The 24,050-nt window shown below is 36.7% G+C and overlaps 1 protein-coding gene across 2 annotated transcripts in view; it reads left to right on the forward strand.

The window, feature by feature from the left end:
* The window catches only part of l(2)gd1 (lethal (2) giant discs 1), a 518,195-nt gene that overhangs the window by 407,379 nt on the left and 86,766 nt on the right, over nucleotides 1-24,050 (forward strand). For both annotated transcript variants that reach the window (XM_090373359.1, XM_090373358.1), the window contains exon 19: nucleotides 17,664-17,716. In XM_090373359.1, the coding sequence (XP_090229485.1) occupies nucleotides 17,664-17,716 (53 nt within the window). The remainder of the gene's footprint in view (nucleotides 1-17,663; nucleotides 17,717-24,050) is intronic.

A 24,050-nucleotide genomic window follows, 5' to 3' on the forward strand; every position in this document is an offset into this window, starting at 1 on the left:
GGTGTATAAGGCCTTGAATTGGTTGAGCACAATGAATTCTGATGGGATCCTTCCACTTGTTCAGATTACGAACCTAAGGGGACATAAATTCAAATTAAAAAAGACAGATGTAGAATAGATGTGCGGAAATTTTCCTTTACCCAGTGGGTTGTTAATTGCTGGAACAAACTTCTATCTGTCGTTGTGGAAGTTGATAGGTTAAATAAATTTAAGGAGGAACTGGACAGGCATTTGGAGGGAATGGTGTGATTTTTTTTTTTTTTGGTTGATGCTGCATAAGCTCATACACTTGCTTTCTTGCATCAAATGCCACTACTACTACTACTATAATGTAGAACTTTAACTTTCCGGATATTGACAGGAATCTGTGGTTGGTCACTCGCACAGTAGCAAGACTTGTATATTTATTGAATGAATTTTTTTTACGCTAGAATGTCAAAGAGGTAATGAGAGAAATCAGTACTCTTGATCTGAATATTAGCAGCAACCTTTTGTGCATTAATAATCTGCAGATAAAAGACCCACTACGTGAAGTGATCGTAGTGTATTGATGTAGAATGAAACTACTGTCAAGGGTAAAGGGAAATACTTTTGATTTTGTAAAGGTGATTACAGTGTCTCAGACAGTTTTTAAATTCTTTGCAATGCAACCAACTGATGAAGTTATCAACAGCAATTCTAAATGGGTAGCATTCAAGGACATAATTGTAGAAGCTGCCAGACTTTTTATACCAGTTAAGAGACACTATTCAAAGCTTAGACATAAGTGGTTGCCTGAGGTACTGAGGAGAATTGTGGCAAAGAAGAAAATGCATGGGATTCATAGAAATTATCAGATGATACAGAAGCCTGCAATAGATATGAATCTTTAGTCAAGTCACAAAGGGATTAGGTAAGTTAAGGCAGATTACAAGAATTCTTTGGCAGAGAATGCAAAGATAAACAGCAAAGGCTCCTTTACTTATGTAAAACCAGAAGGAAGGGGATGAATCACATTGATACAATAGATATGGTTGGTTTAAATGCTGATGACAAACTGAATAGATATTTTCTTCCTTTATTATGAAACCCCCAGAAATGAAAGCTATTAGAACCTATAAATAAATAGTACCGTGCTTGGGTTGAAGATTGGGAAAATGAAAGAAGATATTTGTTGATATTAGACTTGAACTTCTGTAGTTTGTAATTTTCAGAAAATACCTATGAAAGAAGGTTATTCAAGAGATTGGAAGTTGAATGAATAAATGAGGAAAAAGGAAAATTGGTTTTGTGAATTCGAAGTAGAACAATAAAAGAATGTTGACTAGTTGGGGCACATGTTCAGACTGCTTTGAAAGAGATAGAGAAAGCAGGAATTATAGAAGCCAATTCAGAAGAACGGTGCCCATGGACGTATCCGTAGAAAAAGAAAAGCATGCACAGAGACAGAATATATATGAGACAGAGAGTGGTAAGACTCTGTTAGAGATGAATCATTAATTAACCTAACTGCTCTCCTTTGAATGGAATCTAGAAGCCTGAGAGAGGTTTTGGGGGCACCGCCCCAGATGTGGGAACAATATTTCATGGTAGGGCGGATTTGCTATTTGTACAGAGTGAACAACTGTTTGGAAGAAAAGTAATGATGAGAATGAAAGAGAAAATCCAGCTTTTTAGATGCAGAGGAAGCAATATTTGCTATGTGCTTGTGCCAAGAGAGATTACAAATCAGGATAATCCCCAATAGGGATATATAATCTATCCTAGAAATCAGTGTCATCGAAGAAAAGCATAGGAGCAGAACAAGCCTTTTTTTGTGAGATATAAGACAGGATTGAGTTTTAGAAGGATTAAAATCAGCTAAGTTATCTTAGTCCCACTAGAGAATTACCTGGAGATCAATATTTAAGGTGTTGGTAGTACATATTTGAGAAATTTAAGCTGTTTGTGCAGGGCAAGATTTCTCAAACTGGAAGGTGGAATGCAATGTGTTATCATTAGAAAAACTATAGATATGATTTCTGGTCAATGAAGAAAGTCATTATTATATAAGAAGAAAAGAGGGGGAGAAAGTACTGAACCTTGGGGAACACCAGAATTACTGGAGAAGTTAGAAGACAGAGAGCCATCTACTATCACCCACAGTGAGCGGTCAGAGAGAAAACTAGATACCCAGTTGCAAAAAAAGTTGGCAAACCAGAAGATGGAAGCTTTTTTAGAAGTCCTTTATGCCAAACACGACCAAAAGCTTTTGAAATGTCAAGAGCAACTGCTTGAGTTTCACCAAACGTTTCCATTGAATTGGCCCGTAGATGGGTAATAGCACCATAAAAGTTCGTGGCATCCTCAACGGGATTTGAACCCGGCCCTTTTTCATCTGGTGTGGGGAGAATGGCGATGATACCACTGTGCTACCCGTACAGAATAAACTTGATATAATAAAGAAAATAGATGGAGTATAAGCAGGAGTAACACTAATGGCAGAATATAACATTGGATCTTTAAGATGTTGTTTTTTTTATGTGTGGTTAATAAAATCACATTCTTAATTTCTCTATTTCTTATTTAGCCTCATTATTTCTGCATTAAATATATTAAAAATAAAACTTTCTAGATAATGGAAAAATTGAAATAATGGCACTTTGAATTCTCGAATGTGTTGTTATTCTGAAAGTCTACTGTAGTTTAAGAGTTGGCAGTTAATTGATTTCTCCATTACTTTAGAAAGATTAGCTGGAGATTTGGAAACAAACTAATTACAATACACAGCATTCTTCTCTTGAACAGCCTTTGCACATTTATGGGGAAACCAAGGTTTAGATAAAGGACAAGACTTTAAGGTGGAGTGTGGAATAAAGGACTCCATCCCTACAAGAATAATTTCACTGACATGATATCAGCAAACACTGACATCAGAAGATTTGAAACAGTAATCCCACCAAATAAAAGTAGAAATGAAATCTTGCATATCATCCCATTTTGCATTCTTGTAATGCCAAACAACACTAAGTTGAGAATGGCCACGAGTGAAAGGCTCCATTGGAGAAAAGACCATCACTAATTAGTGATCTGAATTGCCTAGAGGACCACTTGCCTTGACCATGTACTTAGAAGGGTTGTTTATCAAAAAAAGATCAAGTGTGTGGCTCTATGGTTAGGATTGTTTGGTATTCTGTTAGGTAAATGAACAATCTGCGTGAGGTCATTAGTAATTGCAAAAGCCACTGAATTTTGACCAGCTGAGTCTGTATGACTAGAAAATAGAGCCAGCTGGAGTTGTGAACATTAAAATCACCAAGTAAAATTACCTCACTGTTAGGAAAGTTTTACTGGAGAAAGTCAAGTTTCAAAGAGAGGTAGTCAAAGAGTTCCAGGTGATTAGTAGTAGTAGTGGCATGTGATGCAAGAAAGCAAGTGTATGAGCTTATGCAGCATCAGCCAAAAAAAAAAAAAAAAAATCACACCATTCCCTCCAAATGCCTGTCCAGTTCCTCCTTAAATTTATTTAACCTATCAACTTCCACAACAGCAGATGGAAGTTTGTTCCAACAATTAACAACCCACTGGCTAAAAGCAAATTTCCACACATCTATTCTACATCTGTCTTTTCTTAATCTGAAATGTTCGTAATCTGAACAAGTGGAAGGATCCCATCAGAATTCAGTATGCTCAACCCATTCAAGGCCTTATACACCACAATCAGATCACCGCGCAGGTGCCTAGTCTCCAGCCACTGCAGTTTGCAGAACTTAAGCCTCTCTTGGTAAGAGGATCCCTTCATTCCCCTCACCAATCTTGTTGCCCTTCTCTGTACATGCTCAAGCAAATCGACATCCTTTCTAAAATGAGACCTCCAGACTGAACACAGTACTCAACGTGCTGCCTGACCATTGCCTTATACAGAGGGACAATCACCTCCTTCTCCCTGCTAGCAAAATTCCTATATATCATTGACAAAACCCCATGACCTGCCCTGGCAGCCTGTCTGCATTGCTCAGAAAACTTCATATCTGACTGCACAATTACTCCCAGGTCTTTTTCATTTTCTACCACCTTAAGTGTAGTACCACACAGTTGGTACGTTTCTCTGGGGTTACTTCTACCCATATGCAGTACTTTGTATTTGTCAAGGTTAAACTTCAGTTGCCACTTCTTAGCCCATCTGCCCAAATTATCTAGATCCTGTTGCAGTGGCACACTGCCATTAGTGTCATTAACAACCCTGCCAACCATTTGTATCATCTGCAAACTTCGACACTAAGCTTGATATACCTTCATCAATATCATTGATAAATATACAAAACAACAGAGGACCTAACACCGAACCCTGTGGGACTCCACTAATAACATTAGTCCACGAAGAGCAGCACCCATTGATTACCACCCTCTGTCTTCTCCCACTTAGCCATCCTTTTATCCATTGTAGCAACTTACCCTTAATACCATTCTGCTCCAATTTGTACAGTAGTCTTCCATGCGCAACAGTGTCAAAAGCTTTCTTGAAATCCAAATATATGATATCAAAATTATTTTTTGCATCCAGTTCCTTTGTAACCACATCATAATATCCTATCAAATTTGTCAGACAAAACTTTCCCCTTAACAAACCCATGCTGTGTCTGAATTATTGCTGCAGTCTTGTCTAGATGATCCTGCAATGCATCTTTAACCATTGACTCCATTATTTTACCCGGAACAGAAGTTAAACTAACTAGTCTGTAATTACTCCTGTCACCCTTCGATCCCCCCCTTTGTGGATTGGGGATACATTTGCATATCTCCAGTCCGTGGGGACCTCCCCTGAGTCCAAGAATGCTCTCATAATTATAGCTAAGGGTTTGCTTAGTTGCTTTGCCGCCTCCTGATTAGAGAGATTTTAAGCCAGAGAAGATTGAAAACAGGAAATTACAAATTATTAAGTCTCTGACAGGGAATATCAGAATGGACCTATGCACAATACCACCTTTGACGTGGTTGAATTAACCAATAACTGGGATTTTGTCAAAAAAAGTATGTGGAGTTTGGCAGTAAGTAGAAATGAACATCATTGAGATTAGAACTGAGGCTACATTTATTTGTGAAATGAAGAAGGAAATGTTTGGGAGGTTTAGATCTTTTTTCAGATAAGTTTTTTCTATTAGTTTGACAATTCATGGTGTGACAATTAAGAAAAAATGGGGGGGGGGGAAACAAGCTGCATGAAGTAATGAAATTTTTGCATATGGTGTACACATGTTAAAAATATACTTAGCTCCTTGACATAATATGGCCTCCACAATGCCCCTGCATTCATATTATATTTTCTTTTACGCAAGGAATATTTTTTAGGAATTTTTTTATGAAAATCCCAAACAAGAGAGGTAGTAGGACCTATAGTACTTAGTACCGTGCTTGGATTGGAGGTTGAGAAGACGAGAGAAGATATTTGTTGGCATTAGACTTGAACTTTTGTAGACTGTAATTTTCAATAAAGACATATGAAGGAAGGTTGTTCCAGAAAACGGCAGTTGAATGAATAAACGAAGAAGATGAAAAGTTGGTTCTGTGAGTTTGAAGTTGGACAGTAAATGGATGTTGGCTGGTGGCAGCATGTGTTTGGACTATTTTGAAAGAGCGAGTGGGAATTAGAGCAGCCAATTCAGAAGAACAGTGCATATGGAAGTGTCTGTAGAAAAGGCATGTGCAGACACCGAGTGGAGAGACTATTAGAGATGAGTCATTAATTAACTGAACTGCCCTCTTCTGAATGGGATCTTGAAGTTTGAGAGAGGTTTTGCGGGCATCACTACCCCAGATGTGGGAACAATATTCCATGGTAGGGCAGATTTGCAATTTGTACATGGTGAACAGCTGTTTGAAAGAAAAGTAATGCCGAGAGCGAAAGAGAAAACCAAGTATTTTAGATGCAGAAGAAGCAATATTTGTAATGTGCTTGTGCCAAGAGAGATTAGAAGGCAGGGTGATCCCTATCAACTTGCCTAGAAATCGGAGTGTCACCAAAGATAAGCATAGGAGCAGAAGAATCCTTTTTGAGAGATATAAGACAAGACTGAGTTTTATAAGGATTGATATCAACTAAGTTGTCTTTGCCCCACTGGAGAATTACCTGGAGATCGGCATTTAAGGAATTGGTAGTGGATATTTGAGAAGTTGAAGCTGATTGAGCAGGGCAAGGTTTCTCAAAATGGAAAGTGTAATGCAGTGTGCTGTCATTGGCAAAACTATGGATAGGACGTCTAGTCAATGGAAGAAGGTCAATTAATATAGTTGAAAAAACTAAACCTTGGGGTCACCAGCATTAGTGGAGAAGTTAGAAGACGGAGAGTCATCACCCTCAGTGAGCAATCAGAGAGAAAACTGGATAACCAATTACTAAAAACAGTTGGCAAACCATAAGATGGAAGCTTGTTTAGAAGACCTCTATGCCAAACACGATCGAAAGCCTTTGAGATGCTTATGTTTCACTGAACTTTTCCATTGAATTTGTCCATGAATGGGTAACATTTATGGACAAATGTTATCCATACTGGTGATCCATACTGGTGATCGTTGATCAGACGAAAGGTTTATAGGTAGTTTAATTGTTGACGGTTAATTGATTTCTCCATTACTTTAGAAAGGGTAGAAGTGATTGCAATGGGACGATAATTGGATGGGAGGGATTTGTCACCCTTTTTAGGAACTGGCTGGATATGAGCAAATTTCCAAGCAGAAGGAAAAACACCTTTGGAATAAGAAAGTGAAAAAAGGCGGCAAAGAACAGGAGTAAGTTCAAGAGCACAGGTTTTGAGAACAAGTGGAGAAATACCATCAGGACCTGGAACTTAGCATCAAGATTTGTCAAAATCCTGCTAACATCCTTTTGACCGAAGACAACAGGAGGCATTGAATGGAGCGTGTTGAGAATGGTCGGAGGTGTTTTACCAAGATCATTAATACATGAGTTGGAAAAAAAATAGGATGCTAGCAGGTCAGCTTTATCCTTGGCTGAAGTGACAACAGAACCATCTGATTTTGACAGAGGTGGGAGGCAGAGATGGGTAAAAGTTGCGGCCAATAGCTTTGGCAAGAGACCAGAATGCTTGCCCTAATGGTAACCGAGCATTTTGGCAAGAGACCAGAATGCTCGGTTACCATTAGGGCAAGAAGCAAGTTTTGTAATCTTAGTCTGTTCAAAATCTATTTACAATTGTTGCGAGCTTTGGCGTAGACAGAAAATGAAACTGAAGAATTGGAAACAAGTCAATTATGATATGCAACATTCTTCTCCTGAATGACCTTAGCACATTTATTGGTAAACCAAGGTTTATATAAAGGACGAGATTTTATTTAAAGCGGAGTGTGGGATAAAGGATTCGGTTCCTACAAGAATAATTTCACTGACACGATCTGAGCAAATGTTGACATCAGAAGTTTTGAAACAGTAGTCCGACCAAGGAAAAGAAGAAAAGAAATCTCACAGGTCATCCCATTTTGCATTCTTGTTATGCCAAACAAAGTTTTTGCACTAAATGACTGATGCACTAAAAATGAATGTTGATTTGAAATAAAATGAAATGAATGAAAAATGAATGTGTTGCACTAAAAGACTGATGTTCAAATTGGAATGCCAGAAGTGTATCAAATTCTAACAAAGCTAAATGTAAAAAAGGGCACATGGGAAAAAATGAGATATATAACCAATTATACTAAGAGATGCAACAAAAGGGGTCAGCAAACCTTTAGCCACAATTATGAGAGAGCACCCCTGGATTCAGGATTAAGGGATAATCTTGTCTGGCCAATCTGATTGGAACTATGATACACTGAGAAAGTAACTGGATGGATAGAAAAATTAATTTTGATATCATATACGTTGATTTCAGAGAAGCTTTTGATACTGTTGCACTAAAAAACTGATGTTCAAATTGGAGTGTTCGGGAGCATTAAGGGCAAGTTACTGCTACAGACTTCGTATATGTGGGTTTTACAACTTGGAAACTAGGCAGCTTAGAGGAGACTTGATTGAGGTATTAAGTCTCTGAGTGGAAAAGTAAAGTGAACGAGCATGAAATTTTCACAGTTATAAATGATTCTAGAACTAGGAGCCATAAATTAGAGTTATGGGGGGAAATTTAGGCTGGATTGCAGGAAGTTTATTTTAACCAGCAAGTTATAAATTACTGGAATAAGTTACCTATGTCGGTGGTTGAGTTTGGGGAAATTCAAAGGTCAGCTGGATAGTTACTCATGGGAGGAGGGAAATGCATATGTTACCCACTTTTTTTTTTCCTGGTGCAGCATAAGTCTTAAGCCTTCTTGCACCATATATGGCCATTACTAATACAGGTCAACCATCACTAATCCGGCAGCGTTGGGGCCTGTGGGGTGTTGGATTAGTGAGTTTGCCGGATCACCGATGGTTATTTTAGCACATACATTTTACCCAACAGCTAACCGCCTCCTTCTACCTTTAACACGTTGACTGCCAAGCTAATTTAAGAAAAAATTCCCCAGGGGCCAAAAAATATTTAGGAAATAATTTGATTAGTAATTCTAAAATAAATATTGTAATGTCGGTGTTGTCGTTTTTTCGCTTAAAATATATAAAAAAAAAAGTATTTTTTTATGTTGCATATATGTGGCCAACATGGCCACATGTGTTGGTTACTTTATTTCTTGAGAAGCCATGTCGGCCACACATGTGTAACGCTATTACAGCATACATATGAAGGTCGTTTGTGATTAGTTTATTGCACTCACAGCGAGTGCTGCAATAAAACTAATTACATTAAAATAAACTCTCAAACATCGCAATAAGTTTGTCAGTATTGTTAGAGATTTTGTGAAAACAAGTTCGTTAGCACGCTGTTATCCATCATATTGTGTTGTGTTTTTCCGCAAGTTTGTACAAGTGTGTTGTAAAAAAAAAAAAAAAAAATCTAGAAAGGAATGGCTAAAAGGAAATTACTAAGATAAGAGGAACTGAGAGAAATTGCTGGAATTTACAATTAAGCAGAGTTAAACTTCTCACAGATGTAGAATAGATGTGCAGAAATTTGCCTTTAGCCAGCCACAATGACAGATGGAAGAACAAACTTCCATCTGTCATTGTGGAAGTTGATAGGTTAAATAAATTTAAGGAGGAACTGGATAAGAGGGATTTGGGTGTGTAATAAACATTTGTTTTCTAAATCAATTTAGAGGGATTTGTTTTGTAAATTTTTTTTTTTTGGCTGATGCTGCACACTTGCTTTCTTGCATCACTATTACTACTACTACATCACCGCTGTCGAGTTTTTTTCAGACGTTCAACTTTATCTGTTATGGACAGTGTACATTGTTTGCACTTCACATCATGGGAGGCACTTACCTTATGCATTGTAACCATGGCTGGGGCTAAATGTGAGCAGGTTATAATAATAAATGCAGAAAAACAAGTGGGCATGGCTTGCCAGTGTTTACGAGTTCGTGCCAAAGCTGATGCTGCAATGAGCGCTACCAATACAGTAGCGGCTGGTCAGTGCGCCGACCCAGGAAATTTAAAATTACGTTTGCGGAAATTATGTCCGAATTAGCGGTGTAACCGGATTACCGGTGGGCAGATTAATGATGGTCAACGTGTACTAAATAATTTTCAATCGTATTGTGTCCCACTTTGCAAATACCGAAGAACCTGTGATAAATGTGTACACCTCTGTGAAGTACGGAGTTTCAATGCGGTATCCAGTTCTGTGGCTATTTCAGAATTTTGATTGCCAAGGGTTTTGTCATAAATTTTATGTTAGCATCTGCAGTTAAAAGATTTGTTTCTTTGCGGTATAGCGCATCTACTGCTAACTTTATAGGAACTATTGTAGATATAGCCGCAGATAATAAATTAAATTCATCCTCACAAAAATAAATGCTTAAATCTAAATCACTTAAAGCTTTCTGCACACAATATCTCAACTCAAAAAGCTTTCAAGCATGGACAATAAACTGTTCCAATGAGCTTTGGAATCTAATTGCATGACAATTTATTTGCCAAATTCTGTTGCAGTATACTTTTGCAAATATATATCATTTTTTGTTGGTGGTTATAAAATCACCTTTATATGATTAATTGTTTATGATTAAATCATAAACAATTATTTTTTTAAATTAGATACCGATATTTGGGATCCCGGGATCTTGGTTTTGTAAACTCTAGCTGATGCTGTATATAAGCTTGCTTTCTTGCATCATATGCCTCTATTAATGCTGATAATAGTTTTAATTATCTGCTGCACTTTTAAGGAACAAGGTAATGACAGTTATTTAGGGCCCATTGTATATGCATATTGGCTTGAAACATAAAGCAGAGGTCACCAATTAGTGGATTGCAGTCTGCTAATTGGTTACCCCTGCTCTTAGATGGGTTGCAAAAAAATTTTTGTGGACCGTGAGGTAAATGAACCTAAATCATTAATTTAAATATATAATCGGGCCTCTGTTTTACGAACTTCTTTATAGCAAATTTTTATTATTATTATTATTAGCCATATGGTGCAAGGCTTATGCTGCACCAGTCAAAAAAAATTTCTCAATTTCCCCAAGAGAGAGAGAGAGAGAGAGAGAGAGAGAGAGTCAGAAGTAGAAGGGAATCACCAAGAAAGAATGATGATATCCAGCTCAGGACCCTGGGTGTGCCAAGCCCATACTCACCAGATGTGAGCCCTTGTGCTGTCGGTTGTACAATCATTTTGTAAGAAACTCGACATATTTTCCTTTGATTTAATTATGAGGCGCTGCACTTTCCGTGTATGAAAGAAGTATTGACCGAAGAACTTAATATACAATTAGATAAAAGCGAATACAATAATTTTCTAGAAAAACTAAAACATAGATTCGACGAATGGTTTGCAGATTTTAAAAAAAAATGGGAAAATCAACACAACTCCCCGTATGTCCATTTTCACTTGAACCAAATGAGGAATAGATTAATGAGGCAGCAAAATCATTTAAAAGTAATAAAGCTGCACTGAAATTAGAAACGACTGATTTTCAAGAAGATTTTGCTTTGAAAGATAAAATTAATGAAATTGAGTGATTTTCAACAGTTTTGTTGAAAATAAAAAATATGTGAAATGTGAAAAGTATCCTAAAATAAGGAAACTGTGTACTCAATTATGTACAATGTTTGGATCAGCATATATATGTGAATCAATGTTTTCAAAAATAATCAACGTTTTCAAAATTAAGAACAAGTTTTGTTCTCGGCTAATGAACAGTCATCTGCGAAATTTGCTTCAAATATCAAGTACAATGTGTGTTCCAGATTTTACAAAAATTGTTTTAGAAAACTTTTTTTCATTAATATGTGTATGTACATAAATTTTAGCATTGTATCTATAGTAATTACATAAATATCACTTAATATTTATTAGATGATTTATTAATTTTATTTTAATTTCAAGCATGCGGACCGTGATAAGATATTTTTTTATAATACGGACTGTGATCAAAACTAATTGGTTTCTCCCAGTCTAGAGCGTGGTTTCTCAAACTGGTACATACCACTACTGGTATGCCAGCAGTGGTATGGCTGGCATACCAGTAGTGGTATACCAAAGCTGGCATACCACTACTGGTATGCCAGCCATTGTTTATGGCACATGGTTTAATTTAAAAAAATTTTAAATATAAAAAAAAAATTTAAATTAAAAAAAAAAAGAATAAAATATAAGCCACATTTAATAATACACAGTACTGGGAGAAACATTACGTAACTCATATCTGGTGTCGGTCAGTCTTTCCTAGTTCACCTTGGAAAGACTGACCTGGCTAAATAAAGCTAAACCTGGCTTTGTTCTAAACTGTAGTAATGAATGAAATAGCAGCATTTAGTGGGACATCAGAAAAAAAAAAAAAAAAATTTTTTTTAAATAAGCTTTTTTCATCTTTTTTGCAGACTGATATACTTTTTTTTGCACAACAGTAGATTATTTTGTTTGTATTTTGTTCATACTACTATATTATGACATGTGCCAATATTAATAATTAACGTTAGTTTTTAAAACTACCAAAAATTGCTCACATATAGACACAATGTTTTTGTTTGATTTCTTGATTTATATTATAAGTATTAAATGTAGTACATTGATATTATTATTTTGTTTTTTATTATTACAGTTTTCTAGTTCTTAACTCCTTTAGAGTTTAACTAGGTATTTAAAATTCATAATGTCATTATTTCCAGTATTGGCCACCCTAACAGCCACTGTTATGAAGCAGATAATCATGTGCATTCATGTTTAGTATTTTTAGACAGTTTGATTTTTGGTTGCACTGTTTCTACAGCAGCATGTGTGAGAGGCAACCAGAGGGAGTAATACTCTTGATCTGATTGTCAGCAGTGATTATTCATGCATTAAGAATCTGCAGATAAAAGAATCAGTAGGTAGCAATGATCACAGTATAGTAATGTGGGATTTACTTAAAGATGTAACTACCATCAGGGGGAACGGGAATGGTTTTTGAAAGCAAAAACAGACAGTTTCAGACAGTTTTAAAATTCTATACAGTAAGACCAACTGATGATGTTACCAACAGCAAATTCTGAATGGGAAGCATTCAAAGAATTAATCTTGAAAGCTACTAGGCTTTTCATACCAACTAAGGAATACTGTTCAAGGTTTAGGCCTAAATGGATGTCAGAACTAATGAGACTCATGGCAGAGAAGAAAAATGCATTGAATCAGGGCCGGATTTACATATAAGCTACAGCTTAGGGCCTCGCAATACAAGGGGCCTTGCTCCATCTTAAAAAATCCTTTTTGTCACAGGTGAACTGTAAGAGAGAAAGGCCTCATACATATTATAGCTTGGGGCCACAACAAGTTTTATTCCGGCCCTGCATGGAATGCATACAAATTATTAAGTGATACACAGAAGCCTCCTATAGATAAGCTAGTCTGTAATAAAGTCACAAAGGAGGTTAAGCAGGTGAAGGCAGATTACTAGAAATCTTTGGCAAAGGATGCAAAGAAAAACAGCAAAGAGTTCTTTACTTATGTAAACTCTAGAAGGATGGGGATGAATCAGGTTAATCCACTTGATATTGATGGTAAGACTGTTGATGATCTTACTCAGGTAGCTGACAGAGTGATTGAGTATTTGCATCTACATTCAGTTGTGGAATTCTGTGGGGAAGTGGAGACCAGAAGTTTATCAAACTCTAACAGGGAGCTAAATGATTTTGTAATAATTGAGAGTAAAGTGGAAGAGAAATTGTTGAAGTTAAACATAAGAAAGGCAACTTAGGTAGATGGGATCTATCCAGTTATATTAAAGGAGGCAGCAAAGGAAGTAAGCAAACCCTTGGTCATAATTATGAGAGCATCCTTGGATTCAGGGGAGGTCCCCATGGAATGGAGATGGGCATATTTATCCCCAATTCACAACTAGGATCAAAGGTTGACACAAGTAATTACAGACTTGTTAGTTTAATTTCTGTTCTGGGGAAAATAATCGAGTCAATGGTTAAAGAACCAATGCAGGATCATCTAAATAAGACTGCAGTTATAGTTTAGACAGAGCATGGGTTTGTTACAGGGAGGTCTTGTCTGACTAGTTTGATTGGATACTACGATGTGGTCACAAAGGAACTGGATGCAAAAAATAATTTTGATATCATATACTTGGATTTCAGGAAAGCTTTTGATTCTTTTGCACATGGAAGACTGCTGTACAAATTGGCGCAGTATGGCATTAAGAGCACCAGCTTGCTCTTTTAATGCCATACTGAAATTTGCAATTTGCTGCTGTTAATTCCAGAAAAGAGAAGACAGAGAATAGTAATCAATGGCTACTGCTCTTCATGGACTAATGTTATTAGTGGAGTCTCTAGGGTTCAGTATTGGTCCCATTGTTGTTTTCTTTATTTATCAATGATATTGATGAAGGTATATCAGGCTTAATGTCGAAGTTTGCAGATGATACAAAGATTGGCAAGGTAGTTAATGACAGTACACTACTGCAACAGGATCTAGAAAAATTGAGCAGATGGGCTGAGAGAAGTTTAACATCGACATATGCAAAGTATTGCATTTGGTTAGCAGTAACCCCAGAGTAACGTACCAACTATGCATTACTTGCCAGAGCAGCTCATGGAACCTTGTCAATGAATATATATATATATATGAATGGTTTGTACCAGCTCAATGCTGATTGGATTCTTCCTCTTGCTCAGATTACAGACCTGAGGTGACATAAATTCAAATTAAGAAAGACAGTTGCAAAATAGATGTGTGGAAATTTTCTTTTAGCCATCTGGTGGTTAATTTCTGGAACAAACTTTCATCTGTCGCTGTGAAAGTCGATAGCTTAAATTCAGGGAAGAACTGGACAAACTTTTTGAGGAATCGATGTGTTAAATTGGGATGGTTTTTTTTCCCCTCTTTTAACTGATGCTGTATGAGTTTGCATTCTTGCATCATATGCCTCTACTAATGCTAATTACTTACACGTGCTTGATTTTAAAAAGTAATCTAGTTAATGCAACAAAATCTGAGATGGGACCTGCTAAATTGCAGGCCCTAGACAACTTAATTACTGAAGTTAAATCAAATGGTTGAGATATTACATAGAAACCAATTTTCCAAACTAAATAAGGATAATTATGGATTCTTCTTGACTTCATTTAATACACTCTCTGGACTCTGTAATTGAGTCAGGAGTGGGAATGCAGTAGCACACACTCTCTGAGTAGACTGATGTTCAAGCCCCTGACTGCTAAATATATTTGATCTGCCAACCCACACTGGACCAGCATAGCAAATTATGGTCCATTTCCCTCAAAATGAACTGTTGAGGGGGGGTTCCATCCTGCAGTGGATTGATAATTGCTGCAGTTTATTCTTTATATATATATATATATATATATATATATATATATAATAATAATAGTAATAATAATATAGTAATAGAAAAGATGTAGGAAAGCAGAAAGAGATGACAGAGTTATAATAGAATAGAATAAGTTATATAATAGAATAGAATAATTCAGGCCTTGCACACGAATAAATATTACCACTTTCAATAAACAGCTTTATCATGGCCTGTTAAACTACTGCTTTCAACAAGCTTACAAATATAACACACCTATAGAGGCATACCAAATGTGGATCAGCCATACTTTCACCCTATTAAAGCATAAATTTGCTATATCCAGTTCAAATATATATAGTCAGAATAAATATTACAACCTGGCTAATCTAAAGCAAAAACTACAGGAAATACACAGAGACTTCATCATCACACCTATAGATAAAGCAGCTAACAATTATGCATTTATTTGCAAATCCTTCTATGCACAAACCTTAGCCACTGAACTGAACTCAAGTAATACTTACAAGCCTATTTCCAGTACCTGCAATACTATTACCAAAAAACTCATAGCCTTCAATAAAAAACTAAAGCTAAACATGAACAACTACAGCTTACCTTACATATACTTCATTCCTAAATTTCACAAACAACCCATAGGTTTCAGATTCATAACCTCCTGCAAAAATAGCTATGTGCACAAACCGGGTAAAATGCTTGAACATCTACTGCAACCACTGCTAAATAATTTACAGAACAGCAAAATCATAGGCAATAACCTACCCGTATTAAAATTTTTACAGAATAATAAAGTTAATAACCTTCAAACTTTTGACTTCCAAAGCCTATTTACAAGTATTGATCAAACAAATCTGAAATCAGTACTAAAAGACATTTATACAAAATACAAAGATAGTATAACCTGCAATGTTCATCACTGGAACAACTTACTGAACCTGTGTATTTCTAATAATTTTATATACGATGGTAATACTATATATCAGCAAATGATAGGAACACCTATGGGCAGCCCAGCCTCATGTGTAATAGCCAACTTATATCTATTTTGGTCAGAAACCGCTTTTCCACAGGACCTAATACTATACAGATACATCGATGATCTCATTGTGATCAACTGCCTGAACTTCATCATGGAGTATGGACACTTGTACCCAGCAGAACTTATATTGGAAAAAACAAACGTCTCGGATACAGCAGCCCATTTCTTGGATCTGGATATCAATGTAACGAATGATATAGCCACTATAAACTTGTACAACAAACGTGAAGCTTTCAATTTCAGCATAGTCAGCCTTACACAATGGAATTCTAACATATCCAAAAGAATTCATGCCAACGTTATTCTAGCTCAATGCATTCGTATAGCTACTATTTGCAGCAATACAGAAACCACAATCCATAACATAAGGATATTATGTAATAAACTTTTGAACAACCTCTTTCCAAAAGCTTATTTACGCCATCACATCCGCAAAGCCCTCAACATATTGAGGTATAATAAAATAAAGGATATCAATATCACCAGTGTTATTGACATATAATTATCCCCATTAATATCAAGTATGTATATAGTGTATATACAATACACGAGGCCTCTGTGGTGTCTTACAGTCTGAAAAACTTGTACCCACCAATTGGCCTACTTCCGTGTATTTATCTTGTAATTATAATTTAATAATTTAATATTTATCTTATTATTATTATGTTCTAACATATCTTTATGTATTTATTTTACACAACTGACTTTAAATACATGATGCACACACTCCCAGACATTCGTTCAGGGTCCTATCTAAAGGAACGGGCTAGCAACCCCGAACTACCCGAGCACCACTACAAATCTCTACCTCAATCATCTTTCCACTTTACTAGCTTCTACCTTTTTATGCCCTGTGCGCCATTAGTTTATCGACCGCAACACCAGGGCTCTATTTTTCTATCTTTACCCATACTTTTTTCGCCTTAAACAAAGTTTAGCTTCCCTCAACAGCTACTTTGTCAGTTATCATATTTCTTACCTATCCTGGGCAGTTTGGACATCATGTATTTAACCTACCGTAACCCTCCGCCCACTTATTTACGTACACCAAAATTTGTATACGCTAGGTGCCGTTAGCGTACCCGCACATAAATACTAGCGTATCACACTGACACGCACTTTTCTGTTAGTCCTGCCAACAGCGGTAAGTCAGTCTTTCGTATACTACTTAACTGTCGTCGTGCATTCCCTTTGTTCTCAACTTTCATATGGTTGTACTTACTTCTGTAAGGTCATCCATGTTCTGTATGCTTTTCCTTAATTTTAACTTATTACATTTTACCTATCATAATTAATTTTAACTTTTTACCTATCATAATTTTAACTTTTTACCTATCAAAATTATTTTACCACGTGTTCCCTAACACGTGCTTTGGCATACAGAACATGTCGGAAACAGAAGTAAGAGCATTGCTATATTTTTTCATAATTTTGGTGGATGACCTCTGACGAAGACACAAAAATTATGAAAGACTTGGCAATGTATTTCCTCCTTGGTCGTTTGTTCAAATTTTCACTTGGTACATATTCTTTCAATTATTACCCTTACTGATTTCTTTACTTCCCCCCCCTACTTCGTTCACACAGCCTTTCGCTACCAGGGTACACTGTACTTTCTTTGCTTCTACCTTTTATCATATATTATATTCTGCACTAAATAAATTTATTCATTTATTTTATATATATATATATATATATATATATATGAACATTGTAACCACTGCATTATGTAAATTTCCTTTCTATTTATATGAAATCTGTTTTTAATTATAATTCAAACAAAGATTATTTTTTATAGGGAAACCAGATGACCTTGACTCGTATATTAAGATTGAGTTTCCCTATCCAAATGTAAGTTATTTCTCCACATCAATTATAGTTTGTTTTTCTCCATATTAATATGGTTCTAAAAGAATGATATTTTTGAGAATGAATTAAAAAATATTGTAACATATGTTACATACAGCATCATGTCAATTATCTTAACTGTGACCAGTTGAGATAGCATTTGTATAAATTATTTTTGCAGATTGAAAACGTTTGGAATAATTTTTTTCTATACCTAATGTATTTACTAAAAATCAGTTTTGTTTTGTCCTAGTACATCAAATTTTAAACAAAGGCAGCAAAACGTTTACCATAGTACATTTTTATAGCTTATGCTAAAGCTTGAGAATGCTGTTTACAGTTGTTTAAAAGTGCATTGATTGGTTTTATTTTTGTAATCTGATAGTAATTGTCAAGATCAACTCAGATGTTCAGTTGTGAAGTTTAAAAGGAGACCTCCTCCTAGTAAATATTCTTTAATCACTATAAGTCAAAAAGAAACAGAATTGACTGCATAACTATGGTTACCTAGGAAAATAATAACCAAAAAACAAAAAAAAATGTTAACCAAACAAAAAATATAAATATCCAGCCTCTTCCACTTAAAAAGAATGTTAGGTTTACAGAGGGTAAAGGCATGCACATGCTCTGAATTAACAGATAGCTGTGATGATTGAGACTTTCCCCTCCAACCTTACTGGATTATATATTAAAGGTGGGGAGAGGAGGTGTGTGTGTGTGTGTGAAAAATGTTTTCAGGGTTGCTTTGAGTACATTTAAAATAATTTGTCAATTATGTTTATGTATGAATTCTTTTGAAATCTTCCGGTAAGTGCTGCCATCTCGTTATCAGTATTTTAAAATAATTATAGACAGTTTATAATACAAGGATTATGCACATGTAATCTACATGTGCTCCTCCTCACTCTATCCATATGCATGCACACTACCATTTATCAGGATAATAAATTGAAGCACTAGTATGCTTGAAACGAAGTTCCTGCATTGAAGGTTTATGTAGAGGCTTTTAAAAATGGATGATATTGATGAAGTAATATTGCTTCAGGTCAGATTACAGTTTCAGATCAAAGATTGTTATCATAATTGAAACTGTGTGGTTAATGCCAACCCAAATTTATAAATTGTTGTAGGAAGTGTGTGGCGAGTCAATGGTAGATCTTAGCATTTTAGTCTCAAAGTTTCATCGTGTTCAGACCACCACTGAAGATAAGCAGTGCCTAGATGTACCAAGAACATCTACAGACAACACATCATTCCAAACTAGACAGTCATTATTAACACTGTTTTGGAGGAAAACAGACATGAACTGTGAAAAAGTAACCAGTGAATCTGGAATACCAAAATCATTTGCTCACCAAATTTTAACTGAGGTGTTACAAAATCATAAGGTCACTATCCAGTGGGTTGCACGCTTGCTATCAGATAAGCAACAAGGAAAGTGTAAAGAAATTGCAGTGCAGTTACTCACACATGAAGAGTTTTTAAAATGCATTTTGCCATTGATGAGACATGGGCATGTAACTTTGAACCTGAGCTGAAGTAACTGTCAGCTCAGTGGAAGCATCTATCTTTGCCAAGTTCCTCTAAATGTTGCTGGCAGTGATCAAAGGTGAAACAAATGGCTATCATGGCCTACCATTATGAGGGCATTACTGCTGCTGATCACACCACTTGGAAGATCAGTACCTGGAGACCACTACGCAACATTTCTTTGTTAGAAATTATGCCCAAAAATTCATCGGAAATGGCCACAGATGTTGGAAGCTGGTGTGCTAGTACTCCAAGACAAAGTAGTGCTTCATAACATAATCTGCACAGCTCATTTTCGCTAATTACAAGTGAGACGCACTACCTCACTCACCTCATAATCCTGATACAAATCCTTGTTGTTACGCTAAATTCCCCAAACTCCAGAAACCATTGCATAGACAAGATTTCTGTCTTTCGAAGCATTGAGTGCAGCTGTTACCCAACATGTCAGAAAACAATTAAATGGCATTCACAAATTATTCAAACATTGGGGCCCCAGGTGTCAAGCGTTTCCATGGCCAAACAATCTCTGAGGTCTATAAAGCGATTTCAAGCATTTTCCTTCAAAGGATCACTCTTCTTATTAAGTTTAGTTTAAAGTTAGCTTCTCTTAAGTTTTTCATTAAGCACAGTAGATTTCATCTTACAAGTAGAAAGTTGAGTCAGGAAAGAAAAGACACTTTTCCTTTTATTAGAGTTACTAACTCAACTAGCCTAACAACCGCTTGGCCACTCATGGCATTACTCCTGCCTCCCCATGGTGGGGTCGGTAACCTGAGTGGGCAAACCAGCCCTTGGGCCAAAAGAAGTACAAAATAGACAAAGAAACCTTTCCTCCCCTTGATCAATTGAGATCATCTACTGATAAAGACCGACCCGATCATGACTCAAATCAAAAGACAAAAAAGAAATCTACGTCGGCAAGATCACTCAGCCTTTCTCCTTATTCATTCTCTATCAGATTTTCCTGTGAGCAAATTATCCCCATTTCTAATCCAGAAATGCTTGGAAAATGCTGCAGGATCACTGAAGATGGTAAAGTGATTACAGTCTGGAGATCTGCTGGTAGAAACAATAAAACCAAAACACTTTGAAATATTAATAAAACTGACCACATTGGAATTCCCGTGAAAATAATGCCCCATGCCACTCTGAATACCTCCAAAGGAGTTATAGCAGAATGGGACCTCATTAACATCTCAGAGGATGAAATTGTGCAGGAATCGACAGATCAAAGAGTAATACATGCAAAAAGAATTTTAATCTGGAAAGATGAAGAATTAAAGCCTACATGGAACATAATACTGAACTTTAGTAACCCAAATTTACCAACAATGGTTAAAGCAGGGTATCTAAATTGTCATATACGTCCATATAAACCGAATCCCATCAGGTGTTATAAGTGCCAGAAATATGGACATTCCCAGATAGCATGCTGTGGCACTATGATTTGCCCAAACTGTGGTTGAACAAAACACACTCAAGCTGATTATACTGTAACCCCCCTTCACCTGTCCCAATTGTAAAGTTAACCACTGGCATATTCAAAAAATTGTGAAATATGGTGGAAAGTGGGGAAAAAATACAAAACAGAAAACAAAGTAATGTATGAGGAAGCCAAAAAGCATATTATGCAGTTTATGTCGAAACACACGTATGCAAAAGCAACCCAACACAGTCACTCTGTTGCTACTCAGACTGACATTACAGTCCCTCCAAACACTTCTTTTGCTATTTGGGCCAAGTTTGTACTTAATGCTAAGCCACAACCTGCCAAACACAAGCAACTGGAACAAGGAATGAATACTCCAATTTCAGTTTCACCCAATATGAAACTACTAATAAAGCAGACAAAACAGCACCAACAGATAATGCTCAGACCAAGAATCAATTCCTATACATATGGATGTTGACAACAAAACTGACCTAGAAGAAACTATATTAGAACTTCATGCAGAAGAATACATGGATACAGAGCGACTGGTTTCCCCAAAAAAAGACAGAAATAAAACAGATTGCTACAAACAAACTGCTTCAAAAAAGAGACAGATCAAAACAACTCTTAAAGCCAAGTAATGAAGCACATACTTCAATAGAACTGCAGAGGCATACAAGCCAATACTGATGATCTATATGATCTGATTAATAAGTACAATCCAGTGAGTTTGTCTGCAAGAAACTAATTTAACACCACTGGTAACTCCCTCAATTAAAAACTTCAAAAGAGCCTCCGTAGCCAAGTGGTCAGGAGTGGTAGTGCAGTAGCACACGCTCTTTGAGTAGACCAGGGTTCAAGCCCCTGACTGCTGAATACGGTCGATCTGCCAACCCGCACTGGACCAGCGTGGCAGATTATGGTCCATTTCCCTCAGCATGAATTGTTGAGGAGGCTTCCATCCTGCAGTGGGTTGATAATGGCTGCACTTTATTTTTTTTTTTTTTTTTTTTACTGTAAAATACGCATATGGAGAGGTAGCAATACTAGTTAACTCTAAAATACCTGCTCGGCATATCTCTCTACAGACTGACTTAGAAGCTGTTGCTGTGTGTGTTGCACTTGGAATAACACTAACTCTTATTTCAATATACCTCCTACCAAATATACCTTTCATGGAACCAGAAGATCTTACAGTATAAGTGCCAATGCCTTTCTGTCTCTTTGGAGATTTCAATGGGCATCACCCACTGTGGGGATCTTCCTACATGGATCAAAGAGGACATCTGATTGAGACCTTACTAAACCAACAGTAGTTAACTTTACTAAATACTGGCCATCAACTTATTTTCACCTACCCTCAGGATCTACTTCAGCAATTGACCTATCCATCTGTTCTTCCATACTGTTCCCCAGTATGAAGTGGTCAATCTTAGATGATCTGCACAACAGCAATCATTTTGTAATCATATGCAAAATTCAAACTAAACAATCCAACTGTCCCAATTACAGAGTAAAATGTAAGTTCTCAAAAGCAAATTGGGCAAAAGACTCAATCTGTGTTTCCTTTGATGATCAACGTATTAAAACACGACCGATAGATGAAGTCACGAGCACATTACCACAAATATTTTGGCAGCAGTTTCTGAAGCAATTTCTCGGTCCTTTTCAAACCAACACTGACATGTGAAACACTGGTGGAAAGAGGCTTGTAGCACTGCCAAAAGAGAAAAAAATAAAGCTTGGAACCAGTTTCATAGGATCCCCACAACAGCCAACCTCATATTATATAAAAAACAAAAGGCAAGAGCAAGACTAATAAGAAGAAAAGCCAAAAAAGACTCCTGGATAAAATTTGCCTGTACCATCACAAAGGACACCAGCAGTTGGTGTCCTTTGTGATGGTACATAAATACATTCCATTTGCTGCTCCTTTCTTGATTAGAAATGGACAAGAACTGTCCTCCCTCTAAAGAAACGGTGCCTCTGTAGCTGTTTGTTTGTTATTTGGTTTTTAGGAGCATTAGCAACTAAGGCCATATTGCTCCGGGAATATGCAGTGGTCATTCCCTGACCTTTCCGCATCCTCTGAGCACATTACCACAAATATGTGGAGGCTATGGAGGCGCTGCTCCCTCTGTAGCCAGGTGGGCAGGAGCAGCAGTGCATAGCACACGCTTCTTGGTTAGACCGGTGTTCAAGCCCATGACCACCAAATATGGAGGCTGCAGAAAGGTCAGGGAACAACCACTGCATATCCCTGGAGCAATATGGCCTTAGTTGCTAATGCTCCTAAAAACCAAATAAATAACAAACAAACAAACCTAAAGAAATATGCAGTTTTCTTGGAGAAACTTTTAATGAAATGTCTGCCGCATCTACATATGACAATTCATTCCTAAAAATTAAAACCACAGCAGAAAAATATAAAATAAATTTTAATACCACTCTCTTTCCTATAACCAACCCTTCAACTTAACTGAACTCCAAGAAGCCCTAAACAGATCAGCAAACAGTGCAGTAGGACCAGACAGAATCTACTATATAATGCTCACACATCTCAATAACAAATCTTTAAACTTATTACTAGTATTCTGTAATCAGATTTTCCTTGAATGTGTTTAACTACAGCATGATGCCTCATGGCATCATGATTTGTATTCTTGCCTTTCCTAAATAGTAGTAGTAGTAGCATGTGATGCAAGAAAGCAAGCATTTGAGCTTATGCAGCATCAGCCAAAAAAAAAATACAAAACAATCCCCTCTAAATATTTGTCCAGTTCTTCCTTAAATTTATTTAACCTATCAACTTCCATAACAACAGATGGAAGTTTGTTCCAGCAATTAACCACCCACTGGCTAAAGGCAAATTTCCGCACATCTATTCTACATCTGTTCTTCCTCAATTTTAATTTATGCCACCTTAGGTTCGTAATCTGAACAAGTGGAAGAATCCCATCAGAATTCACCATGCTCAACCCATTCAAGGTCTTATACACCTCAATCAGATCACCTCGCGGGTGCCTAGTCTCCAGTTGCTGCAATTTGCAGAACTTAAACCTCTCCTGGTAAGAGGATCCCTTCATTCCCCTCACCAATCTTGTTGCCCTTCTCTGTACATGCTCAATCAAATCTACATCCTTCGTAAAATGAGGCCTCCAGACCTGCACGCAGTACTCAAGGTGTGGCCTGACCATTGCCTTATACAGAGGGACAATCACCTCCTTTTCCCTGCTAACAAAATTCCTGTATATGATTGACAACACCCCATGGCCTGTCCTGGCAGTCTGTCGGCATTGCTCAGAAAACTTCACATCTGACTGCATAATTACTCCCAGGTTCATTTTCATTTTCATTTTCCTACCTCCTTAA

This window comes from Mastigoproctus giganteus, chromosome 5 (assembly GCF_048544385.1).
Source record: "Mastigoproctus giganteus isolate SK-2022 chromosome 5, ASM4854438v1, whole genome shotgun sequence".
NCBI classification, from domain to species: Eukaryota; Metazoa; Arthropoda; class Arachnida; order Uropygi; family Thelyphonidae; genus Mastigoproctus; species Mastigoproctus giganteus.